Consider the following 27,901-nt stretch of genomic DNA (forward strand, 5'->3'; position numbering starts at 1 on the left):
AAGCTGAAGAGCCCTAGCCGCTTTAGCCTTTCCTCATAGGGAAGTCGTCCCATCCCCTTTATCATTTTTGTCGCCCTTCTCTGCACCTTTTCTAATTCCACTATATCTTTTTTGAGATGCAGCGACCAGAATTGAACACAATATTCGAGGTGCAGTCACACCATGGAGTGATACAAAGGCATTATAACATCCTCATTTTTGTTTTCCATTCCTTTCCTAACATTCTGTTTGCTTTCTTAGCCGCAGAAGCACACTGAGCAGAAGGTTTCAACGTATCATCAACGACGACACCTAGATCCCTTTCTTGGTCCGTGACTCTTAACGTAGAACCTTGCATGACGTAGCTATAATTCGGGTTCCTCCTTCCCACATGCATCACTTTGCACTTGCTCACATTAAACGTCATCTGCCATTTAGACGCTCAGTCTCCCAGTCTCGTAAGGTCTTCTTGTAATTTTTCACAATCCTCCCGCGATTTAACGACTTTGACCTAATTGGTTTCAGCGTTCTAACGTCACTTCATCTCCTGTCTATTAAACCTCCTTGCAGCATCAGCCCAGACAGACAGCAAGTGCGGCTGCACTGAATTATTCAAGGAGGTTGATGGAAAAACAGGAGACGGGGTGTTTAACTTCCTATCTAGTCCATTATAAGGGCTGAAGCAGTAGGTGGAGCTTGCTGGCAGCAGGCGGAGCTTTAGTTCACCCCAAACAATAGTAAATTCTATTAATAAAAAAAAATAATAAAACTTTATTGATAACCCGCTATATCTTTAAAAGTCTAAGCGAGGAACACATCATATACAAAATATATTACAAAAAACAATAAAAATTATTTATTTACACAACAAACTATACAAAAAACTCTACAATTCAAACATACAGCAGATTAAAATTTACATGGTATTAAAATAATTTATACATCATAAGAGGAACCAAAAGCCTGAAGAACTAAATGAGTTTCCAATGCTTTTTTAAACTGGTCCATATTTTGTATTGAACGAAGTTCAATGGGCAAAGCATTCCATGACTTCGGACCTTTGATGTAGAAAATAGATGATCTGCATTCTTCTAAATAAAGCTGATGAAATGAAGGCATGTAAAGTAGCTGTTTCTGAGATGATCTCAGAGAGCGAGTAGGTTGATAATATCTTAGAGTGGCACTAAGAGTTGGTGAAATATTACCATTCAATATTTTGAAAACTAGCAATAAAATTTTAAATTCAATGCGACATTTTACAGGGAGCCAATGCAGTGATTTAAAAATTGGAGTAACATGATCATAAAGAGAACCTCCTTTAATTACTCAGGCTATTGTGTTCTGAACTACTTGTAGCGCCTTCAGCATGTTACCGGTAATCCCCATTAGCAAACCATTAAAGTAATCTAACGGTGGACAAACTACAGACTGAACAATTTTACTAAAGTTTTCAACAGAAACCAGTGATCTAATACGCCATACAATTCTTAATTTATAAAATACCTTTGCAATTATATTTCCAACCTGGTTTTTCAAGGATAATGTAGTGTCAAGTTGCACCCCCAAATTTCTAATCTGATGGACAATAGGGATATTAGCAGAGTCAATGTTAAAAATCTTAGGACAATTTACCTCTTTTGTACCAGAGAGGAAAAGAATCTGAATTTTTGAAATGTTCAATTTCAAATGATTTCCCTCCATCCATTGCAATATTTTTGAAAGGTAAAATCTCAATTTAACCAAAGTATCTTCATAAAAATTATTGAGCGTGCACAGCGATTGAAAACAAAACAGGGCACCAGGCAATGTGAGACCAGCATGGGACAAATGCTTTAGCTGGCAGGGGTTGGGTACCCCAGACAGCCAAAACGGGCGCCTAAGAGCCAATCTTGGGGGCCCAGCCCCCTATAGCTACGCCACTGAAACAAACCAAAACAATGAAACTTTAAAGCTTCTAGATGGAATGTTGCTAGTGGAGGAGTAGCCTAGTGGTTAGTGCAGTGGAACATGGGATGTTGTTACTATTTGAGATTCTGGAATGTTGCTATTACTTGAGATTCTACATGGAATGTTGCTACTATTTGAGATTCTACACGGAATGCTGCTATTCCACTAGCAACATTCCATATTTAGATTGTGAGCTCTTTGAGCAGGGACTGTCTTTTTTTGTTTGGTGTACAGCGCTGCGTATGCCTTGTAGCGCTTTAGAAATTATAAATAAATAGTAGTAGTAGTAGTAAAGCAAATGCCCATATGTAATATGTGGTAGCAATAATGAAACAATGATAGAATATTCACATAGCAGGCAGCCTGAGCCAACAGATTTATTTTCCACTGAACTTAATTAATGTTGTATGAACTTGGCGGCTAATAGTGTGCTGAACTGGACAATGTTGGAACATTTAGACTGACTCTGGACTTCTGCATGAAGGTAGCTGTGCCCTCAGTATTCAATATCTGTCTTTTAAATAATAGTAATAAAAAAATCAAGTACATTTTTATAATATTCCTCTGCAATCTACAAAATAAAAGGAGCAAGTTCCCATATGCCATCTTTTCCTTTTGATGTAGGCACAGAAAAAAAAAAGATTTAAAATGCTCCCAGGTTTCAACCTAATTCATGTTTAATGTGGGGTATAAATGTCATAAATAAATAAATAAATAGAGATAGAAACTCTGAATGTTTGAGCACCTGATTCTCATAACATGATGTCTATCTTTGTGGCCTTTTGCCAGGAGAAAAAAAAATCTTTACATGAATATAACACGTGCTTGGGTGTCCCTTTAACTAGTCCTGCTAAATGACACACTTATTACGATTTATAACAAATTACTACTCTACCCTATGAAAAGTTATTCCGTTATTATACTTCTTCTGTGTACATCCGTAAACTGCACAAGTCAGCATGTTTGAAAATATAAGTGAGATTAAATACAAATGCTACCAACAATATAGAGCGCCAGTGGATGCACCAGCTCATAGGTTTGCTTGCTTTGTTTTGAGAGTACGGCGATGACGGCTGCGTAGGGAAGTGGAAACCGAGTTGATTGGTCGCAACTGTGTGACGTCACTTCATCTCCTGTCTATAAACCTCCTTGGACGTGCCACTCTCTCTGCTCTCTTTTGACGCAACTTCCTGTTTCCGGCAGCGCGGGAGACGCACCTCAGAAGAGAGGAGTTGTGTCTTAGGGGTCGTGGAGGGCACTGGAGAAGGAAAACTGTGAGATTGTTGGTGGACGATTTCAGGTATGAGTTTGATGGTTGGATGTGTTTGAGGGAGAGATGGCGGGACTGGGAGGAGAGAGGGAGATGGAGGTAGAATTGGCAGACCACGGGCAGAGGAGACCTGTCACTGAATGCGTGTGAGTAGGGGTGCTTGGCGTGTGAGAGTGGGTAGCCGAATGCGTTTCAGTTGGTGTCGTATTCATTGTGTGAGCTACTAAAACGTCAGATAAGGAATTATTTCAAGCTGTATACCCATAGGGCATATCACAATAATATGTGTGTGTCTCATGGATAGAGAAAGCAGTTCCAATTCCGTACTTAAAATTTTAGTAGCCAGTTGTAAGTACATATGACCGCTTACATCTCACAGCCGTGGCTCAAACTTCTTTCTAGGCCAATATAGTTTTTGGAGGCTTTACTAACTTGTCGTTTTGTCGTTACCACAGGGTAATTGTCAGTTAATGCACAGTAACCACAAAACGTATGTATACGGTATTGAGGGTGATCCAGTAGTAGATGAAAACTTGTTAATATGCGTTAACTGCATTTTCAGATTATAGTCAATGCTATTTTAATAGGTGTTGCTTCCTGCTATGTTAATAGTTAGTGTGATAACTAATGTTAACTGTTCAGTCCCATCTATTCCTTGCCCCCTTCCATATTATTGGCTAGATTCAGTAAATGTCACTGAAAAATCGGCACTCAGTGTTAATGGGCACTCAAGATGAGCTCCCATTATAGAATAACACTGCCTATTTTGGCACCCAAATTTAGGTGGCAGGACTTAACGCCTGCTGAAGCCAGAAATTACACCTGGTGCCCAATTGGGGCACATATTCCTGGTATTCTAGAACAGTGGCACGCAGATTTTGTTTGGAATTTTATGTATGATTTTATGGTAACTGCTTTGGTTTAAAGCGGGTTATACGTTTAAAAGATAGTTTAGAAATGCCCCAACTTGCCCATGCACCTCCTATGGCCGCACACCATGTTATAGTGTGTAGCAAAATGTGTGCCCAGTTCCAAACTGGTAAAAAAAATTTCTTATATAAAGATTTTTTTTACAGGACAGAGACATCAGATGTTATCAGTAAAATGAGCTATGGGATCTCCTATAGTGCACAGCTATTCCAGATATGAGTTCTTAAGCTTGCATCAATCATTTGCCTCAATTTTCTCCTATTTTTACATAGATTCCTGTTGATATTTTTTGATACATGGTTTTATAACTCATAAAGCAGTCTTTTTGATATAAACAAGAGTCTGAAATAACAAAACAGCAACCACTTAGCTTATCTGAATACACAGATCACAGCACTGTAGACTTAATTAGAACATCTGATGCCCACATCCATCTTGATGGCATTGTAGTCAAAATGACCTGCTTCTGTGGTAGTCGGTTGCTGAGAACTTCTGTTGACAGCAGCAGAATATCAGCAAGTTTTTGTATTCCATAGCAGAACAAACATTTTGCATCTGGAGCTATTGGAGAAATAATAAACTATATAGAATGTTCTGTTATGGAACATGAAAATGTGCTGATATTCTGCTGCTGTCAACAGAAGTACTGACTACCATGGAAGCAGGTAATTTAGACCAAAATGCCATTAAGATGTATGTGGGCATCAGGTGTTCTAATTAAGTCTACAGTGCTGTGATCTATGTATTCAGATAAGCTACATGGTCACTGTTATTTCAGACTTTTTTTGTCAAAAACAGTGATAGATTCTTGTTTTTTTTATATGTGGGTTTGTTAAAAATAGGATAAACAATTGAGACAAAGGATTGATGCAAGCTTAAGAGCTCAGATCTGGAATAGGTGTGCACTGTAGGAGATTCTATAGCTCATTTCACTGATATCATCCAATGCCTTTGTCCTGCAAAAAATCTTTTTTATAAGAAAATCTATTTAAAAATATACAACACTGATAAATGAGTGTTTACAGAAATGACCTCAGCATTCATTTAAATTAATAGATTTTGTTTGCCACGGAATTCACTCCCGTATTTTTTGCCCCTTTTTTATGGAGTGTTTTCCCCTTTGTACTGGTTATACAGTTCCACTGGTGCTAATTAGCACCTGATTATTGGCATTAATTGGCTTAGTGGTTCTAACTGTTAAAGCGCTACACTAACTGTTAGCATGTGTTAACAAGGAACAGCGTAGTAAATGGGTCTCTGATGCATCTTTACTAATCTCATAGGATCAGAATTCCATTTGCTAATGTGGGTATCACATATCCTTGAAAATAGAGCCTTATTGTGATTGGATAGATTATCCCTGTACGTTTAAGACTAGTAGGCAGAATAAAGTATGTATAGTAGCTCATACATTTCAACTGGGAAGTTCAGATTCTTCTGTCTGTAAGCCCAAACACCTTTTATCTTCTTTTGCTGTTATACCATTTACACGATGAGGTTGTCATATTTAGGTATTAGGTGTTTTTGGAGGGTACAAAATAATCAGTGTTACTGTTTATATATCATACAAAATGAGGAACAAATATGCATAAATTCACCCAATGTTCATATAGTAATGGAGGAAAAAGACCCCAGTAGCAATATAAGCCCTGATAACCAGTACCTTAACATGCCTTATTACTATATTGTCACAAAAAGCTTAGCCTTCTGCCTGGGGTTACCCCGCGGCCACTTACAGCAAAGCTCAGGTCTGCCTGCACCTGCCACTTGTGCTCTACACTAGTACCCTCTTCCCACAGACTGGGTCACAAATGCCTCTGGGCGAGTCTCCTGCTCTCAAATTATCCCCAGTGATTTCTAAGTTACTGGGGTCACACTCCCAGTGGTCCCATAGTTCTCAAAGTATTATGGGAAGTAGCATTTATTTTGATTTTCCAGTAAACACTTTTTTTTTTTTTTTTTTAATTGGAGATGTTTTATTTGTTAAAACCTAAAATCAGAAGCCCTAGTCCAACCCCAGATTAATAGTAATTAATAAACAAAGTTCTTAGATGCTTTATAGTTCGGATAAATATTTCCTGAGCCTTATCCCAAAGGAAACAAAATTAATAACATTGACAATGGAGGTAACTTGAAATATGCCTGTCTGATGTAGTAACTGCATGTACCATATTGCTTTGTGATTTACTTAACCTATATTTTGTTCCCCCTCTGGTGTGATTGAAATGAGAAGACTAGGCCCCTTGTTGTCCCTCTCCTTTCTAGGGCCCTAGCAAGCAAGCTAATTTTTTTTTATGTGGCACTCAAACTCTGCTGGTCATGGGACAGTTGGAGGCTGTGACTCTGGATACTTTACTAAAAGCTGTAGTGTCGAGCCAGAGGGCTGAGCCACTGGTTAATTTTTTAAATACATAATTTACACCAAAACCCAAAAATATTTAGATTCATCTAATCAGAAAAACTGTAAGGAAATGTTATATTAATGTATCTTTGATTTATTTTTCTCTATACCAACATTTGTTAGAGATTGTGCATGCTCCTTTAGGAGCAGATTTCACAACCATGATGTCTGTTTTCAAGGCCACATTACAATACTACATAAAGATACAATTTATAAGTTATTAATTTAGGGCCTTTTTTAATGAACCATGCTAGCAATTCCCAGCATGGCAAGTCACAGCCCATTGCTGCACGGTAATCACTAGCGAGGTTTAGTGTAAGGCCTTTTTTTTTTGGGGGGGGGGGGGGGGGTAAATCAATTTTAATCAATTTGTCCAAAGTATTAATGTGGTGGGTTTTTAAAAAAAAATGTATTGTGTACTTCTCGAATCAGAACTTCCATTACGTTCATTCCCACTATTCCAGGACGAGTGGGTAGTTAATGTCCATCGACCAGCAGGTGGAGATAGAAAATGCACCACTACATAGCTCCCTGCTAGCAGCTCAGTTCCTCAGTATCTATCGCCATCAGGTGGATGGACAGACTTCCTCTGTCTGCTTCTGAGTAGAGTGAGCAGACATACCTAGTGGTGCTGGGTCCCTGTTGTGCCTTCCCCCTGGGGTGTTCTGCACCTTTCCCTGTTTTCTCTCTGTGTGAGAGCCTGCTCAGCAACCAGTCTGCTCAGAAGATGAGTCTCTGCTCAGAAGATGAGTCGCAGGAATCAGTGAGTGTGGCAGGCTGGTGCTGCTGCCATGCCCTGCTCTGAAAGGGGGGGTGACTGTGTCCCCGGGTAGCGTGGACCCAGGTTGGTGGGTCCTTTCTGTTGTGCTTCAGGCCTTGGGACATGGATGGGAGCACTGTGTCTGTGCTACAAAAAACAAACAAACCGTGGAGTGAGAACCAGGGGAGCCTGGTTGAAGTCTCACAACTGCTCCTTGAGGTCTTTGGCAGATACAAACAGACTGATTCCTCCGAAGACAGAAAACTGCCTAATCTATCGGAATGTAAAAAAAAACAAAACATATTTTTGCTTGTTTGTGCTGTGCTCTGGTTAAAAAAAAAAAGCGGGTGTGTAGCGCGGTGTGCCACATGCTTTCCTGCGCAGCGGCAGCCTCTGGCCATAGCAACCCCCCCCCCCCCCCCCAGATTTCAGAGGCACTTGCAGCGCTGCCTTGGGGAGTTTCCAGAAGGTAGTCAGGCGGCTAGCCTTATGAAGAGCGTTAGGGGACCGTCCAGGGTATTTCTCCATTCACCTGGACATTCGGGTCCTGCTTGCCGCAAGGTGGAGTGAGTCTGACACAGGCCTACAGGTTGGTAGGACCGTGGCCCGTCCTTTTTGTCTGGTGCCAGAAGGAGGAGATGTTCCCTTACCAAAGTTGGACTCGTCTGCAGTCACCTAGAGTACTACCCTCCCGGTGGTTGGCGGCTTTGTCTTATGGTGTCTGCTAGATAGGAAGCCGAAACGGGCTTTCCAGCACACCTTGAGGTGACTGCTTTGGAGCTGCAGGCTTCTATTTGTAGCCCTTTGGTGGCACAGGCCTGTTTGCAGTGACATCAACAGTCCTTTTTCCTGGGGCAGTCCCGGGCTCCCTGGATGGAGGCTGGCTTAGCTTGTCTGATGGCCACTGTCTGTCAGTTTTTCAGCCACAGGCATGTCTTTGACGCTTTCCGCAAGGCATCAGTTCTGTCTGCGGGCGTGGGTGGCTGTTGCCACTTCAAAGGCCTGCGTGGTCATGCTACCCTTTTAAGACATTTCTTTTTGGGAATGACCTCAGCAATCTAGTTCAGGAGCTTGGTGAGCGGACCCCAGCGTCCTCCAGAAGACGTTCCTTGTTCCTCTGCTTGCCTTGTGGGCTCAGCAGGTGCCCTGTTTCATGACAGCTCCTTGTGTAGGTCTGGTTGTCAGACCTTTGGCCAGAGGGCTCGGTTTCAGGCCCGGCAATCTTCCGGGGGACGGAGAGCTGGCAGGACACTTGAGTGAGTGGCTGCTGTCTCCCGGCAATCCCAATATAGCCAGGCTGGATGGTCCCTCTGGGCCTACAGGGGTCCCCTTCAGGCCTTTCGGGATGTGTGGTCTACCTTTTCCTCAGCTCTGGCACTGGTTATTCTGGGTGATGGCTTCCAGCTGGAGTTCTTCTGTCCGGTAGCTCCTCTTAGTGTACTTGTTGGGAGGGCCTCTGGCAGCTCAGAGCAGAAGCTTAGTTGAGGTGCTGCTGGCCCTTCAGGCCATTGTTCCCATCCCTCCTGCCAAGCGCGGTCTGGTCTGTTCTCCTATTTTGAGGTTCCCAGGAAGATGGGAGCAGTGCAACCCAATTGTGATCTCTAGGTCGGATGGTGACCCTGAGGTCTGTGCTCCCGTCCGTTCAGAGAGAGAGTTCTCTGCTCTCGAGACCAGGGAGACATAATTACCTTCCCCCTCTTGGGGCTGCTTCTGCAGTTCTTTTCCAATTCCAGTCCCGACCGTTTGGTCTCCTCACGGGCCCTGGGACCGTTTCCTAGGTCGTGCATGTAGCAGTCTTTCTGCGGAGACGGAGGTTTCGTTTCCTCCTGCACTTGGACAGCTGGCTAATCCGAGCCTCCTCTTCCCAAGCTTGTGTAGAGGCTCCTCCAACAATGGTTCGCCTCCTGTTTTTTCATTTCTGGTTTGGGTGTTCAGTTTCAGTGGGGGCGGCTGGCACCAGCACACCAACTTGGAGCATCTAGGTGGTGGTTTCGATTCCCTGTGAGCTTGAGTGTTTCTCGCAGAGGGACGGCACTTTAAGTTAGCGCACTGGATTCTTCACTTCTGCTTCACTTCCAGCCTGGGATTTTGTGCAGCTCCTTGGTTCTGTAATGCGACCCTGGAAGTAGTACCTTCCTTGGATGCAGCCAATTTATAGGGCCCTGTTCAGCTCCTGGGCTCGGATTTCAGAGGATTATAGCCTCAGGCTTCTTTGTCCCTGGTGGTCGGACAGACCTGAGGTGGTTGTGGCTTGACCAGTCATTGACCCTAGGGAGGCCCTCCCAGCTCCTGCCTTGGGAAGTGGAGCCTACGTTTGACAGTTTATTGGGCTGGGGGGCCCTTTGCAGGGGTCCTCTGGCACGGCTCTTGGTTTCCAGTAGAGGCACATTGGCCCTCTGGAGCTGTGAGGGGTGCGCTAAGCTCTGGAGGCTTTTTGCCCCGCTGTTGGGAATGCTTTGGTTTGGGCCTTTTTGGACATTGCTATGGCACTAGCCTCTTCTACTAGCTAGGGGGGGACTCCTAGCAGTCTGCTGGCTCTGGAGCCCAACTGGTTAATGGCTGGGGCAGAGACACCTGTTGTGCCTTTCGGTGGTTTCTGAGGTCCCTCTCGTGGGGACCGACCTTCTTAGCAGGCACGCTCAGACTTCCAGCGATTGGGAGCTGTCGGTCAAGCCGTTATAGCTGCTGTGTCGATGGGGCTTGGTTCTCTTGGCATATTTCTATGTCACCGTTCCTCGGTTCTTCAGCCGTCACAGGATAGAGGACTCTCTGGGTCTGGACACCCTGCTGCGTTTGTGTTTGAGTGAGGGACTCCTGTACGCCTTTCCCCATGCCGAAGTTAGGCCGAGAGTGGGAGACCTTTGGGATACAGTGCTCCTGTTCTCCAGCCTGGACATGGCTCCAGTGCTGTGCAGATCTTGTGAAGCTCCTAGTTGGGGAGCTAATGCGATTCCCTCAAGTTCGAGGTTCTGTTAGGGCCTGGTGGTCATGGAGGATTCTTCTCCCTTTGGTCTTACGGCCTGGCCCTTGAGAGGGCTCGGCTGAGGAAGGAGGATTATTGGTTTCAGTCCTGGCTTCCCTGCTGCAGGCTAGGAAGCGCTCTTCTTTGGTGCCTGCCAGTACTTTGCTTCCTCCCTGGGCCATTTCCTGGCATTTTTGCGGGAGGGAGTATCAAGGGCTAGCGCTGGGTTCCTTGTGGGTTCCGGTGGCAGTCCTGGCTTGCTTTCAGGGTCGTTGGCAGACCTCTTTAGCGGCTTTTCTGGTTGTGATTCATTTTCAGAGAGATGTGGGTTGCTTACGCTGCCCTTCGCTTGCCTTTTCCGAATGGGATTTTATGCTGGTCCTTCGGTTGCTGCAGCACTCTCCATTTGTGCCCAGTTGCTAGGTGATCCTGATAGTTCTCACGTAGAACTCTGTGTTGTTGGGGTGCTTCCTTTGGCCTGTTGCTTCTTGCAACTGCAGGCTCCTTCTTAAGACCCTTTCTCTGTCTTTGTTTTGGAGGCGGGGTCTTGTTTCGGGCACTACTGGCCTTCTTGCCTGAGTGCTTGTTGGTTTCTTTTTATTTGGTCATCTGTATGCCTCTTGCAGGCTTCTGAACTTTCACAGGGCTCTCATGTTTTTTCGAGGTTCCCTATGTTTTCCGCCTTTCGTATAGACCCTTTTTGTGCAGTTTGGTAAACAGCAGTTGGGTCTCATGGCTTCCAAGGCTTCCTTTGCCCGGTGGGTGAAGGTGGCCGTTGTCTCTGCTTGTATTCTGGCAGGCTCTTCTCCTTGTGTTGGGCGTGTGACTACATCTCAGGCAAAGGCTTCATTGTCTTCTCTATTTGTAGGGCAGAGACATTGGCTTCTCTGCTTTCCTTCAGTAGCATGATGGTATAGCAGGGGCCACGCAGGTAGTGGCTGCATTTGGGGTGTCAATTCTGCTTGTGGCAGGTTCGGATTCCCACCCTCGTAGGGATAGCTTTTGAACATCCCACTCGTCCTGGAATAGTGGGAATGAACATAATGGAAGGAGAAATTAGGACTTAACTGATTTTCTTTCCATTAGTTCTTCACACTATTCCAGGAGCCCTCCTGTGGTTCAGCGCCCTGATTGGTGGCTCTATGCACGGTCTTTGTATCCTGTTTTCCTGGGACCTTGTCTTCAGATGGTTCTTGGGGCTGGATGTGTTGGTTGCTGATCATGCGCCTGATTGGGCGTTCGTTCTTCCTTGCTTGAGGACTGATACTGAGGAGCTGAGCTGCTAGCAGGGAGCTATGAAGTGGTGCTCAGTTCTGTATTCTTCTCCACCTGCTGGTCAATGAACATAACTACCCACTCGTCCTGGAATAGTGTGTAGAACTAATGGAAAGAAAATTATCAGGTAAGTCCTAATTTCTCATTTTCTCAACATACTGACAAATGAGGCAGAACTTCTCCAACATGATTAAAAAAAAGTCTCCAGTGATTTACAAACTAGACTTTACAGTTCTTCCCAATTGTGTAAAAGGAAATATTCTCTAGTTTTTGTAGAAATTGTGCCTTTGAACTCTAGATTTTAAACCATATTTCAGAAAATGTCAAATATATTTTTGTTCTGTTTTCCAGTAAAATGTCTGGAGCTGATGAGTTTTCGGTAAGTTATTGGTAAAATTACTTTTCAGTGATTCTGAATCATTAGAATATAACAATTATTCCAGAAGAGGTAGAATGACCTATTTTTTTCAATCCCTTGAGCTAGTTAGGAGGTATATTTACTAAGCTGCATATGATTTTTTTCAGCATAAACTGAGTTCAAAACACTTCCTAAAGTGGAAATTCCCATTACTGGGAGAATTGATGGGGTTGCACCTTGCAGTTAACCAGTGCTTTTTTTTGTGCCGCCTTGCGTTTAAATCTTTGTTTTTTTTTTCTTTTTACCTGAAGTTGCAGCGCTGGTGGCGGTGTTACTGAAAGCAGCAGGCTTGCCTCCAGCCTTTCATCCCTTCCCTCTGTGTCCCACCCTCGCGGAAACAGGAAACTACGTCAAGAGGAAGGCGGGACACAGAGGGAAGGGATGGAAGGCTGCTGGAGGCGAACCTGCTGCTTTCGCTAACGCTGGCGCTGCAACATCAAGTAAAAAAATAAAATTTAAACACGGGGTGGCAGGAACAGAAAACAGGGCTGTTGGGGAGCCAAGGGCGGGCAGGTGGGACTGGGGTTGATACTGGGGGCTCAAAGGGGGGCAGGTCATAGGTGGAGGCTGAGGAGTTACTGGACATGGAGGGGAGGATAAGGGGCAAAGGAGAATCGCTGGACTTGGAGGGGAGGGCAAAGGAGAATCTCTGGACATGGTTGGGAGAGGAGGATAGGGGCAAAGGAGACTCACTGGACATAGAGGGGAGGGCAGAGAAGGATTGTTGGACATGGATGGGAGGGCAGCTGAGAGCAGCGTTGCTGGACGTGGATGGAGAGGGAAGACAGGAAGGAGATGCACATGGATGGAGGAGAGAGGAGAAATGCTGGACATGGATGGAGTAGAGGACAGGGAAGGAGAAATGTTGGAGGAAGGAGATGCGCATGGTTGGAGGGGAAGGGAGAGGAGAAATGCTGGACATGGAGGGGAGGGAAGTGAGATGAACATGGATGGATGGAGGGGAGGAGAGAGGAGAAATGCTGGACGTGGATGGAAAGTGCAAGGAGATGCATACTGATGAGATGAGAGAAAGGGAAGAGCAGAAACTGCACATGGATGGCTAAAATAGGCAAAAGCTGGATCCACTCTATACCTTCTCCAGTCAAGCCCGTGGAGGACCCAGCTTTTACCTATGGGTGTAGGGCAAGAAATGAAGAAAGGAGGAAAGTAAAGAAATGGAAAGGAAGCCCTGGAAACTTGAGTTAAGGGAATAGAGAGCAGCAGAATCAGAGACTGGGACCAACATGATCAGAAAGTCACCAGACAAAGATAGAAAAATCATTTTATTTTCATTTTAGTGTTTGGAATATGTCTAATTTGAGAATTACATCTGCTGTCTTATTTTGCAGTGGGTATACTGGAGCTGTAATAGCTTACAAAAATTATTTATAATGAAGAAAAAAATCACAAGTTTTTTTTTTTTTTTTTTTTTTCCTATACTGGTATAGTATTTTCAGTGGTACCTGTTTGTGCGCCATGGCTGGTATAAGGAGTGTGGCTACCATAGGGGCAGAGCTATTGATGGTGACCCTGCCCATAATGAGTACCAGCACCTTTTTTCCTACAAAAAAAGCACTGCAGTTAACATAGAAGTCGGTCTGCTGTATTAGTAGTTAATGAATGGAAACGTAACTAATTGCATTTCAGGTTGCCATACCATTAATTCATGGTGGTGATTCCACTGTGTTAATTGTATGGGTGTCTTCCCCAAAGTGTTGGGAATGCTCTCCAGTTAACGTAGATGTTTTTGTATAAGTCGCTCACAGTTTTGGGCATGTTGCAGATCCGTGCAGTAGCTAGATAAATGATTATTGGCAGTAATTAGTTGTGTGGGTCTACCTTGTCCTATAAGTTGTGCACCTAAATTAAGTCCAAAGGGGTGTGGACATGGGAGGGGTATGGGTGGATCAGGGACATTCCCAGAAATTAGTTATGCTACAGAATGCCTGCATTTGTGTTCTTGCAGCCTTTGGCAGGCACATTATTGCATCCAGTTAGGTGTGAAATGTATGCTAAGCTAGAATTCTGCATGAAGCACCCTTTACAAAATACTAACTTAGTGTGGATCAGCCTGGTGCCTAACTTTGAGGGTCATTTATTGAATTAAAATGGGAAAATGTGGGATACAAATGCAATAAATAAAACAATTTTCACAATGTGCCTAAACTACTTTTGTAGTAAATAAGCCCTTAAATGTAGAAATTGGCTATAACTCAATCAAGGGGAAGGGCTGTTGTGTTAATATGCATATAGGTCTTTTTGGAATATGGTAGGGGAACTGGAATGTTTGGATGAGTCCTGTTATGAGTCGCTCATACTCAGCACTGTTAATATAAATATGCTGGCTCACTGGAAAGGGCATTGGACATAAATGAATATTCATTGTAAAATTTTAAAACCAGAGGTATCTATATATTTACCAAGCCTTAGCAGAGAGATTAAATGAATTTTTTGCTTTGGCCTTCACCAAGGAAGAATTGGGAAAGATACCGGGGCCAGAAATGGTATTCAAAGCTGTCAAGTCAGAGAAACTGAATGCAGTCTCTAAACTTTGAGGATGTAATGGTGCAATTTGACAAATTGAAGAGTAGCAAATCGCCTGGACTGGATGGTATTCGTCCCAGAGTACTGATAGGATTGAAACATGAACTTGCAGAGCTGCTATTTATTGCATTTGTATCTCACATTTTCCCACCTATTTGCAGGCTCAATGTGGCTTACAGAATCCTGTTATGGCATTGTCATTCCAGGATATCGGATACAATTGGTGATGTAGAAAGGTTAAGTATGGGGAAAAAGAAAAGATGGGGGTGGATGAGGATAGATGAAGACTTTCCTACAGGGGTGGGTTGGCGAAGTGATTTATTGGGCTATGGGTTCTTTTTGTAGGCCTTGTTGAATAGATATGTCTTCAGAGATTTGCGAAAGTTGGTTATTTCGTCAATTGTTTTCAAGGCAGTAGGTAGAGCATTCCACAACTGTGTGCTCATGTACGAAAAGGTAGTTGCTTGTATTTTAGTCTTTTACAGCTGGGAAAATGTAGATTAAGAAATTTGCGGGATGATCGTTTCGCATTTCTGGGAGGCAGGTCTACGAGGTTTAGCATATAGGTTGGGGAATCTGCGTGGATGATTGTGTACAATCGTGCGGATTTTAAACGTGATGCGTTCCTTAAGTGGGAGCCAGTGAAGTTTCTCTTAGGGGTTTTGCACTTTCATATTTAGTTTTTCCAAATGAGTCTGGTGGTGGTATTCTGGACTATTTGGAGTTTTTTGATTGTTCTTTGCATCCTGCGTACAGTGTGTTGCAGTAGTCCAGGTGACTTAGTACCATTGATTGTACCAAGGTATGGAAGATGTATCTCAGGAAAAGGTTTTACTCTTTGAGTTTCCACATGGAGTGTAACATCTTTCATCGTATTCTTCATGTGGGTATCGAGTGTGAGGTGTCGGATCAATGGGAACTCCAAGAATTTTCAGATTTTGTGAGACGGAAGAGAACAGTATGGTGTGGTTATGGAGATTTTCTTTAAAATAGAGCATGGTACTGGAAGATAGGAGGGTGGCCAATGCAAAACTAATTTTTAAAAAAGGTTCCAGAGGTGATGCGGGAAATTAGACCAGTGAGCCTTACATCAGTGCCAGGCAAAATGGTAGAGACTATTATAAAGGACAAAATTACACAGCATATTCAAAAGTATGGATTTAGTGAAGGGAAATCTTGCCTCACCAATCTGCTCCATTTCTTTCAAGGGGTGGATAAAGGTGAGCCGGTCATTTTTTTTTTTTTTTTTATTATTGTTTCTGGATTTTGAAAAGGCATTTGACAAGAGTACCTCATGAAACTCTTCAGAGGAAATTGGAGAGTCATGGGATGGGAGGTAGTATTCTATTCTGGATTTAAAAACTGGGTTAAAGATAGAAAATAAGAGTAGGGTTAAATGGTCAGTATTCTCAATGGAGAAGGGTAGATGGGTTCTGCATGGGTCTGACCTGGGACTGCTGCTTTCCCATATTTATAAGTGATCTAGAGATGGGAGTAACTACTGAGGTAATTAAACTTGCTGACAGTTGTTCAAAGTTGTTAAATTACAAGAGGACCTTGGGAGACTGGGCATCCAAATGGGAGATGACATTTAATGTAAGCAAGTGCAAAGTGATGCATGTGGGAAAGATTAGGAGTTACTGACAGGAAAGGGATCTAGGTGTCATCGTTGATACATTAAAACCCTCTGCTCAGTGTGCAGTGGCGGCTAAGAAAACATAGAATGTTTGGTGTTCTTAGGAAAGGAATGGAAAACAAAAATGAGGATGTTATAATGCCTTTGTCTTGCTCCATGGTGCAACCGCACCTTGAATACTGTGTTCAATTCTAGTCACCGTATCTTAAAAAAGAAAAGCTACAGAGACGGGCAACAAATGATAAAGGGGATGGGATGACTTGCATATGAGGAAAGTCTAAAGTGGCTAGGGCTCTTCAGCTTGGAGAAGACAGCTGAGGGGAGATAAGAGGTCTATAATAGTGGAGTGGAACGGGTAGATGTGAATTGTTTGCTCTCCAAAAATATTAGGACTGGGGGCATGGGATGGAGCTACAAAGCAGTAAATTTAAAACTAATCTGAGAATTTTTCTTTATTCTTCGTGTAATTAAACTCTGCAATTCATTGCCAGACAATGTAGTAAAAGCAGTTAGCTTAGCTGAATTTAAAGAAGGTTTGGATAGCTTACTAAAAGAAAAGTCCATAAGCCATTATTAAAATGGACTTGGGGAAAATCCACTGCTTATTTCTAGGATAAGCAGCACAAAATGTATTGTACTATTTTGGGATCTTGCCAGGTACTTGTGACCTGGATTGGCCACTGTTAGAAACAGGATGCTGAGCTTGATGGACCTTTGATCTGTCCCAGTATGGCAATACCACAACACTTATGCATTAGCTGTTAACATGACAGTTAATGCCATGTCTTAGTTAAGGTATGGTAATTGCTATCGTGGAGACTGCACCTTACAGTTCATGCCATCTGAACAGGTGCAGCTAACTATATTGTTACCTGCCCTTCAGTTAATGTTTCTCTGTATTAACTGAATGATAAAATGTTGTGGTGGCTGTCAGTTAAGCTTAAGGGTCTCTTTTATTAAAGTGTGATAACATTTTTGTAGTTAAGGTGCAGTAAGCACAAAGCCTGTGCGATAAATGCAGGTGTGCCTAGAATCTGCCCTGCATTTAGCACACAGGACAGACACTTAACGTAGTCATTACCTGTTCATACACACAACACAGGCCCAGCACTGCTTTCAGTTTAAAAAAAAGTCTGCAGTTCTTCTTTACCACTTACATTGCACTCCCTCCTCACCAGGACTCACGCCTGGTAGTCTAGTGTGGCAGGGTGTGCTGCCCTGCTGGAGTTCAGAATGGCACTTATGACCCCTAGTGGTAGTCTCAGTATTATTGCCAGGGTCATCCAGCCATTTAAGGGCAATCACTCATTATATGGATGGATGACCTCTAGCAGTAGTAGTGAGACTGTTATTAGGGGTCATGGGGACCATTTTGAACTCCGGCAGCCAGTAGGGAAGGCGTGGAGGGGGACTTTCTTCCCTGCTGCACAAGACTACCAGGGAACTCCTAGGTGAGCTTTTTGAAGGGTCTTGCCAGAAGGGCATTGAAGGGGTGGGGGTTTGAAAAAGGACTGCACCATGGCATTTATATATTTTTTAATAAGAGGCTATGCTACCAGATTGCTGGTAAAATAGCCATACTTAATACTACCTCTTGAGGTGGCATTTAAGTGCCGCTACACTATCTGCAGTTGTGATATCTAGCACATGGTAACCAACAGGAGAATTTCTCTGATGCAGTGGTTTAGAAAGAATTTCAGATATTTTAAATTCCATTTTGATAGGTTTTGTGCATTACGCAGTGGGCATTAGCATATGATTGTCCTTGATTCATAGGTAGGTTTCTTCACCTGCTGTTTGGATGTTGTAAACCAGGGGTGATAAATGTTGGTCCTCAGTCTGTAACTCAGTTGGGTTTGCAGGATTTCCACAATGAATATGCATGATCTATTTGCATACAATGGATGCAGTGCATGCAAAGAGATCTCATGCATATTTATTGGGGAAATCTTAAACCCAATAGGGTTGAGGACCGAATCTGAACATCCCTGATGTAAACCTTAGTTTTAGCCATTACCATTTAACTTCAGTGTTGATTTCCTGTTAGCATCTATGGGGATCATAAAGTGTTTTTGTTTTGGTTTTTTTCTATGTATATCCAAGAAGTGTACCAAAATCACCTTGCACATCTGTTATATATCATCATACTCATAACTTGTCCTATGATTTAAGAAGCTTGTGCTAACATTTTAATTTTCTCTAGTTTGTTCAAACACTAGTCAAAATTTTAATGGTGATGTTGGCAAGTAGTAAAGCTGCATTGTGGTGGTTAATTGGTGGTCATGATGTATTAGATTTTGATGTATATAGTCATGAAATTATTGCAGCAGCAGTGACCCTATCCAAAATAAAATTACCATTACATAGCTTCTCACTGTTCCAGAACCTGTGGGATAGTTGTATCCATCAATCTGCAGGTGGAGATAAGAGAACTGAAAACTGAGCCGAGACATCTCTTGACATCTAATCCACCTCCTCAGTACTTTCTGTCTCCAGCAGATGGATGGGACACACTTTTCAGCCTCTGGTTATGAGCGCTTTGCTCCTAGTCCAGTTGGCCAACTGGTCCCTAGTTGAGCTTTGTGGGTTTGCTTGCCTGCAGTCATATCTGGAGGTCTTCAGATTCCTGTCTTTGGTGCCCCATGAATTTACTACTTCCCTCCCGTCACCTCTTTGTTTCCTGTGGAGCTCTCTTTTCCAGCACAATAACCTTTAACAAAAAAAGAAAAAAGGAGAGGTTTGCTGGAGAGTGTGGGACAGTGTAATTCCTCAGCCTTGCTTATCTGTGCTAAGACTCGTGCAGACTGAGCTTGGGGAGAGCAGCCAGCAGTGGTAAGTCCAACTAAAGTTTGACTGAGCCAAACTTAGAGGGTTGCAAGTTCTACTTGTTGCAGGGGAGGGATACCGACTCACAGCTTGGGACACTTGCTGCTCTGGTGACAGGGTGAATTGCAACTTCCACAGAGGCAGTTTAAACTTTTCCCACTGTGGGACTGGCTGGCTAGTGTCAGGGAGTTGCATGCAAGCTGGAAATTCTATGGGATGCAGAGGAAAAAGTCAGCAGTAGTACATTTTGGGATTTGGCACAGCATCTGAATATGCCAGGGTCTTCGGGCTTTGTGGCAGGAAACTGCACAGTTTGATGCAGGAGAGCATAGGAATGGGCACCATTTTGTCAGTAAGGAGCAGCCTCTGATCACATGTAGAGCACAGCTGCTGTTTACAGCCTCAGGGCCTGACATTCAGCTGCATCAGGATCTTTGTTTTCTCTGGAGTTTATATTGCTATTACATCCTGCCTATTTACTGAAGCAGGGACAATCTAGAGTTGTTGCAAGGTGCTTCAGTTTCTCACCCCGCTACCTCTCCGACTCCTAAGAGATCTTGTGTAGACATCTAAGAGCAGGCAGATGAGGCTGTTTCTTCCTTATCTGATGTGATCTTGGTCTGTTCGGAAGAGCTATCATTGAAGGAACCGTTAAGGGGAGGAAGATGATCCAAAGGTACCGAGGTTCTTTCACAAAGGAGCTCGGTACTCATATTGCTGAGGCGCGGGCAGTGCTTTCCATTGAGGAGCTTTCTGCTTCTGCATCAGTTCTATCTTCATTGATCATAAGGGGGCATAGAGGTCCTTCTAAGGCCTTCCCAATGCATCCAGATATTCAGGACCTGAATACAGCAGAATGAGACTCACCGGATGTGGGGCTGAGTGGGAAGATCTCTACCTGTTCTGGAGGAGAAACAAGTTGCAGCTTCTCAGGGTGGACTCCATGGTTATAGTGGTGACTAAGACAACCTTGCAAGTGAAAGGGGGCATTGCCCTAAAAGATCTACAGGATAGAAATCTAGAAGGCTTGCTGAAAAGACCCTTTGAAGTGGCCCCTAGGGCCTTCAAGTGGCAAGAGCATGCCTGAAATGGCATCAGCAGTCAGCATCATAGAACGGGCACAATAATGCCCAGCTGGAAGAGTTGGCCTACTTGACGAATGCTTTAATATATTACGGGTTACGGCCTGCAGTATGTCTTTGGCTATTGCAGCACATTGGCAACTGTGGTTGTGGCATTGGGCAGCAGATGCAGTGTCAGTTATGTCTAGTTAAACTGCACTTTTGGGGCAAGTGGCTATATGGAGATCTCAGTAACTTAGTTTCTCCCCAGTTTTCACCAAGTGGCAGCAGTTGCTGAAGGATAAGCTGAAAGCCTCTGGTCACCAGTTTGTTTTTTTTTTTTTTTTTTTAAAAGAGGGATCTCAATTTTGAGACGGCAGGCAGTACTGGCTTGATATCAGCAATATGGTTTGTCCTGCTTTCAGGCACACCATCTTCCTTTCATGCAGTTAGCTTAGTGCCCAATGCTGCCAGAACTTTGCAGTGATGTGAGGCTGGTCTTCACATCACATCACATCTTCAGGAGTTTTGGGAGGACTGGGCCAAAATCGCATGAGACCAGTGGGTTCTGGACCTTCTTGCATAAGGTTACAAGTTAGGAGTTCTCCCACCTGGTCGCTCCTCTTCTTGCAGTCTCCTTGTCAAAAGGGAGCCAAGATGGTCGAGGTTCAGGCCATTGCAGGTTCCTTGCTGGCACTCTAGGCCATTGTTCCAGTTCTCCAGGCCAAACAGGGATAAGATAGATACTCCCATCTACTTTGTCCCAAAGAAAGAAGGCATTGTTTTGTCCAATCTTAGATCTTGAAGGACTAAGCCATGCCTCCAAGTGTTCCACTTTTGCATGGAAACAGAGTAGTCCGGGCTAAAGGCCTACCTGTTTGATGCTGCTTTTAATTCCTAACTTGTCACCTGCTTGTAACCTTTATCTTGTCTTCCTAGCCTTATCCCTTATTTGTCCTGTCCTGATTTAGATTGTAAGCTCTTTTGAGCAGGGACTTTTTTTTTTTTTTTTTTTCTCTTCATATTCAATTGTGAAGCACTGCGTACAACTGGTGGTGCTATAGAAATGATTTGTAGTAGTAGTCAGTCATGGTTCAAGAGGGAGAATCTCACCACCCTATCTTAGAGAGGCATACTTGCATATACTGGCTACCACATCAAAGGTTTTTGCGATGCTGGGCCATCACTTCCAGTTCAAGGGTTTGCCTTTGGTCTCGCCGCAGCACCAAGGTTGTAGTGGTGGTGGCGGCATTCTTCCTTTGGTGCCAGGGAATCAGTTCACCCATATCTTGACTGGCTCATTTGTGCGTTGTCTTATTTGGACAGTGTGGTGGTGATGGATAAAGTTGTCCTCTTCTGCAATCATTGAGTTGGATGATCGATTTTGAGAAGAGCAGACTAACTCCATCACAGATGCTGGAGTATCTGGGCATTCTTTTCAACACAGCATGGGAGAGCGTAGGAGGTCAAAGCTGGTTCAATAGATTTCTTCTCAGTCAAGGCAGGGACTGGGACTACGTCCAGGTTCTGAGGTCGGTGGTGGTGATGGAAGTGGTGCCATGGGGAAGGGCTAGTATGTGGCCCATACAGGAGTCTCTTCTCAGCCATTTTTGTCTTAGATTGTAAGCTCTTTGAGCAGGGACTGTCTTTCTTCTATGTTTGTGCAGTGCTGCGTATGCCTTGTAGCGCTATAGAAATGCTAAATAGTAGTAGCATTGGTGTCACGGAAGTAAGTTATCTTCCATGGATGCTGGTTGCCAGTCGAATTATGCAGTGATCATTGTCGCCCAGGAAGTTGACCATCTGAATTCCCTTTCCAATGACGCTATGGAAGGCGGTAACAGACATCAAGTCATGTGGGGGAGCTCATTACAAATTCCATCTGGACAGAACAGAAGTCTCAGTGGTTGATAAATAGCTTGGAGCTCAGGGCAGTATGGAATGCCTTATGTGACTTCACTCCCTTTCTGGTGGAGGCCCTGTACTGAGTTGTCTCTGACAATGTGACGGTGGCTTATATTTTCTCTGCTTGTCGGCAGCTTACATGGAGGGGGAATTTCTCAGCAGGCACTCCTTTGGACCCAGGAGAATAGGAATTATTTAGCCAGGAGTTTCAGCTGATAGTGGGCCAATGGGGTTCTTTGCTTCTGGACTTGATGGCGATGGAATGCCAAAGTGCCCAAGTTCTTCAGCCATGAGAGAGAACCGGGATTGACGCATCTTACTGTATCTTCTCTCCTTGGCCCATGGTAGGCTGTATGTTGAAAAGGATTGCATTGCACTGGGGTCAAATAATTCTCATAGCCCCGGATTGATTGCGGAATCTGTGGTATGCTGATATGATTCAACTGCTGGACGAGGATTTTCTCAGTCTTTCACAGGTACATGGCCTACTGAAGCAAGGTCTGGTGATTATGGAGGGTCCATGCCCCTTTGATCTTACAGTTGGCCATTGAAAGGGTTGGTTGAGATGGAAAATGTTGTTCTGATTCGGCCACTGCTACCTTGCTTCACACTCAAAACACTCTACATCTGTGGCATATGTGATGGTGTGGAGGACATTTGAGGGCTGGTATTGCGCATCTCACTTCTCTGCTCAGATTGCACATATCCTAGCATTTCTCCAAGCAGGTCTTGCATAAGTACATAAGTATTTCCATACTGGGACAGAGCAAAGTCCTGCAAGCCCAATCAGGTCACAAATACCTGGCAAGATCCCCAAAAAGTACAAAACATTTTATGCTGCTTATTCCAGAAATAAGTAGTGGATTTTCCCCAAGTCCATTTTAATGGTCTATGGACTTTTCCTTTAGGAAGCCGTTCAAACCTTTTTAAAACCCTGCTAAGCTAACTGCCTTTACCACATTCACTGGCAATGAATTCGAGTTTAATTACACGTTGAGTGAAGAGAAATTTTCTCCAATTAGTTTTAAATTTACTACTTTGTAGCTTCATTGCATGCCCCCTAGTCCTAGTATTTTTGGAAAGAGTAAACTGATGCTTCACGACTATCCATTTCACTCCACTCATTTTTATAGACCTTTATCGTATCTCCCCTCAGCCATTTATTTTTATTTTATTTTTGTTACATTTGTACTCCACGCTTTCCCACTCATGGCAGGCTCAATGCAGCTTACATGGGGCAGTGGAGGGTTAAGTGACTTGCCCAGAGTCACAAGGAGCTGCCTGGTTTTTTTTTTTTTTTTTTTTTTTTCTCCAAGCTGAAGAGCCCTAGCCACTTTAGCCTTTCCTCATAGGGAAGTTGTCCCATCCCCTTTATCATTTTCATCGCCCTTCTCTGCACCTTTTCTAATTCCACTATATCTTTTTTGAGATGCGGTGACCAGAATTGAACACATTATTCTTCAGAAAGGGTTGATGTTCGGTTCTCAAAGTTTTTAGGTTGCATCTTTGGCCTGTTTCAGGGGCCAGCTACAGAAGACATCTCTTGTGGCTCACCTGGATATCGTTCAAATCTTGTGGGGAGTGGGCTGCTTGCTGCCTCCCTTTTGTATGCCTTGTCCAGATTGGGACCTTGCTTTAGTCCTTTGGACTCTTGAGAAGCCTCCTTTTGAACCATTCAGGAAGACCACCTTGAAATAGCTTACTCTAAAAATTAATGTTCTTGGTGGCTGTTGCATTGGCACAGAGTTTAGGAGCTTCAGGCTCTCTTGTCAGGATCCTTTTTTTTTTTTTTTTTTTTTTGACAGGGGTCTGCTAGCGCACAGTTCCTTCCTTCCTTCTGAAAGTGGTATCAGCATTTCATCTCAACCAATCTGTGGCGCTTCCATCCTTTTGCAGATAGGACAAAGAGGCTCCGTATTCTTGAAGCTTTTCAATGCGCGTAGTCCTCATTAGATATATGGTAATCACAAATGAGTTTCACAAATTGGACAGATTGTGCTTTTTGGTAAACAGAGGCTTGACCTCATGTCTTCCAAGCCCACAATTGCTGAAGGAGACTATCATGTCAGCTTATTTGCTTGCAGGGAAGGAGGCTCTTCTACTTTTGCAGGTTCATCATATGAGGTGTATAGTGATATTCTGGGTGGACTACCTTATTGTCATAAGTGAATATTTGTAAGGCAGCAACGTGGTCAATGCAGCATACCTTTGCAAAGCACTACAGGTTGGCTGTTGTGGCGTACTTGTAAGTCAGTTTTGAGGCTTTGGTTTTCAGGAGGGCAGTGGCGCCAGGATTCCACCCACTCTAGGGTTGCTTTTGAACATCCCACAGGTTCTGGAATAGTGCGAAGCTATATAATGGAAGAAGAAATTAGATCGTACATCATTTTCTTTCCATTAGTCCTTCACACTAATACAGATGCCTGCTTGAAATTTCTGAGATGTTGGTGCGAAGTAATGGGTCAAATATCAACTGTCACCTTGCGTGGTTCTTCTTGCATATCTTAGACTCTACAAGTTGTCCAGAGATGAGGGCCATACATTTGCTTGTCTGGTTAGTATTAAGTTAGCAAGTTTAAGGTTTTTGTGTTCTGAGTATCTCCTTACTGCTTCTCTACATAAATACTGCGGAGCTGGACTGGATGCTGGATGCAAAAGAGGTCTCTGCTTAGTTTTCAGTTTCTATCTCAATCTGCTAGTTGATGGACACAACTATCCCTCAGGTTCTAGAATAGTGGGAAGGACTAATGGAAAGAGATCATGTACTAAATTTCTCTGTAGTACGTCATAGCAGTCTGTGGTGTTTGTATATGCACATCTGTGTATAAACACACACATTGTTTATATAGGTATAAAAACAACCTTAAATCCAGCCATTTATTGGGAAAGCCTTTGGGGCATTTCTTGACTTTGGCCTAGAACCTGGCTCCATTTAGTTCATTAGAAAAATATACAAGCTAATGGTTGAAGAAAACAGCTGGATGATTTACATGTTTAGTGCTTTTATTTTGTTTACAATTGGATATTTGTATCATGATTACATTTTATTTCTCAGTTGGCAGATGCTTTACCTGATTCTTCTCCTGCAAAAAACACAAAAATAAGCAACACAAGACCTGATCAACAGCAACAAGGGTGGTCAAATCCAAATCCTTGGGGAAACAATCCAGGTGCTCCTCCAGGTGCCCCTCCATCTACTGGGCCACCACCATCAGGATCCACTGTACCAGGTGCTCCAGCTTCTAATGTCCCATTTGGGCCTGCACCTACAGGGCCGTATCCTTCAGCACCTACAGGGCCTTTTCCTTCTGCACCTGCTGGACTGCCAGGACTGTATCCTACACCTTCTGGACCTTCCTCCCCTCCTCAGACAGGTCCCTTTCCAGCTCCATCTATGCCATGTCCCCCTCCTAGTGGGCCACTTCCTACCCCAAATATGCCATATCCAGCACCTCCCAGACCTTCTGGTCCAACAGAACCTGCTGCACCTGGTCCCCTTGGACCATGGGGATCCATGTCATCTGGATCATGGGGGCCTACAATGGGAGGGCAGTATCCTATGCCAAATCTGCCATATCCCACTGGGCCATTTCCCCAGCCTAACCAGACACCTGGAGTTCCACCTACAGCAACATGGGGACCTGTTCCAACTGGAACATGGGGTCCTGCACCATCTGTTCCCTTTCCAGCACCACCAGGACCATATGCAGCACCAGGGGCGTATCCTGCAAACAGTCCTTATCCAGTGCCTTCAGGACAATCTCCTGCTCCACCAATGCCTAGTGGTTATCATGTGAGTAGATGTTTGTTTATATTTTGTATTGTATTTGGGTATTTCTAGTCCACCTTTTAATAAAATGTTGCAAAGCGGATTACAATAATATAAAGCTTCTACAGTAAGAAGGAATTTACAACTCAGCACATAATCAATACCATAAGACCTGTAAATACACAATATAAAAACTGCAAATTCTGCCTAGTAACCAAGTTTTTTTTCAAGAACTTCCTAAATAGTCTGATGCAAAACAAGTGTTATTCCAAAGCTTAATACTTTGGAAATCGAGCGTTTACCGACTTGTGATTAATTTTCTTCTGAGATGGAAAATCTGACTAACGGCTGTCTGTTTCTTAAGTAAGGTCTACCACTTGCAATTAAAAGCCGACTCACATCTTCTGAATTCAGTCCAGATAGACTTTGAAAACTAAACAAGCAAGTTTAAAATAAATTCTACTGTCTAACCAATGCAATTCATTTAACAATGGGGTAGCTTTAGTATACTTTCCCACCCCATAAATCAATCTGTATAGTGTCATCTAAGGTAGTCGAGCCTGCAGTTATCTACGTAACTCAAAAAATGTTCAAGGATTCTAAATGTTTCCTAAGAGAACTAAAAAGGTAATCGAACAATTGAAACAGGTGACCCCTGCATTTTAATATACAATTTGGAGTCTGTTGCCCATTCTTAAGAACTTTGTGGGGTTTTTTTTTTTTTTTTTTGAAAACTAATCCAACACCCTTCTCACTCAAGCTATATAACATTAATTCATAGTCTACTACATCGAAAGCCACAGTTAATATTGAATTGCAAAAGTATATTATATTTCCTCACTTCAGTAACTTAACATTGATCATCAGTCTCTGTACTACGAAGCGAGTGAAACCAGTGTTGTGAATTCTGCAGTATTGAAGTTGCAGATAAATCTGTAAACTGTATATTCACAATAAATTCTACAAGCTTTGCAATCCATTTCTAAAATGATCTGCTATGTCATGTACCCCTCCTCCATTTTCATAGGTATAGGTGTTAACTGGAATTGCCTTAACTGCTTAGGGTAAATTCTTTCTATTAAACTAGTATTAACAAAATTTGTCAGCCAATATAAAATATTTGATGGTACCTCCCCAAGATAAAATGACGGACAGCTATCTAACAGACATCCCTTATTCAATTTCTCAAGAGGTCTCATTAAGAGTAGAGGAAATTGGAGTAAAGTGATCCCAAATTCTATCTGCCAACATTTGAATCTACCCAGGATAACAAAAACAAAAAAAAAATCCCAACAGTACTATCAAACCAGGACAAATGCTACCAAATCTTATTTTTTATTTCTCAAAGATAGTTTTAAGAAGAGTACCCTCAGAAATATCCACTATTTTTGACAAGTGGTAATAGCACTTCGTTCGTTGGGTTACTCTTCTTTTAACACCATATTAAGTGCTATTAGTCACTTGTGACTGTGCCTTTATAAAACCTTCAACAGCTATGGCCAACTGCCATTTTGCTAACTGGACTTATCTTTTTAGCCAGCATCCTCGCTGTCTTGATGCTCAGGGCTGTCGGAGCAAAAATAACCGACTGCCTTCCCCTGGAATCACTTGTCACCATGGGTTTCAAACTGCTTTCCTCAGGAACTTGGGTTAAAGCTGTTAATTTTGAAGCAAAATGCTAGTCACTTCAAAGTTGTAGTGTAACTTATATAGGCGCCAATAGTTTTACGATGAGAACCAGAAGTGGATTTTTTGACGTCACTGGAAGAAACTTTATGTAAAAGTACAAAACCATGGCAGAAGTAAGAATGAAAGGTTCATTTCTCAACATATAACCTCAATGTTAAAACTGCTTATTGTCAATATACTAAGCTTCACAAAAATGATTTAAATCATTAGTATTCCACTCGATATTTTCATTCAAGCCCAAAGGGCTAACAGTCTGTAATTTAAAGATCCAAAACTGTTCCCGGTGGGTTAATATGGATGCCCGATCTCCACCTTGTGGTAACTATAATAAACCAGTAAGTTCTACAAATGTGTGATGGAATTGTAAACAATAAGCTACTAAGGGAGCAGTCATAGTCCTTGTCAAACTACTTTTATGTTCTGTTAACTGAATTTTCATCTTGCATAATATAGATGACAGGGGCATCCAATAATATACACGACAAAAGAGGATTGGCATGTGGTACTATGCTTCAAATTGTCTGCTGAG

General features: G+C 43.1%; 1 protein-coding gene across 1 annotated transcript in view; it reads left to right on the forward strand.

Annotated features, from left to right (window-relative positions):
* The first annotated feature begins 3,112 nt into the window (after positions 1-3,112).
* Positions 3,113-27,901, forward strand: part of MAPK1IP1L (mitogen-activated protein kinase 1 interacting protein 1 like) — a 44,009-nt gene continuing 19,220 nt past the window's right edge. The window contains exons 1-3 of the mRNA XM_030214961.1: positions 3,113-3,226; positions 11,876-11,903; positions 24,970-25,707. Of these exons, the coding sequence (XP_030070821.1) occupies positions 11,880-11,903; positions 24,970-25,707 (762 nt within the window). The 5' untranslated portion in view covers positions 3,113-3,226; positions 11,876-11,879. The remainder of the gene's footprint in view (positions 3,227-11,875; positions 11,904-24,969; positions 25,708-27,901) is intronic.

Source organism: Microcaecilia unicolor, chromosome 9 (assembly GCF_901765095.1).
Source record: "Microcaecilia unicolor chromosome 9, aMicUni1.1, whole genome shotgun sequence".
NCBI lineage: Eukaryota > Metazoa > Chordata > Amphibia > Gymnophiona > Siphonopidae > Microcaecilia > Microcaecilia unicolor.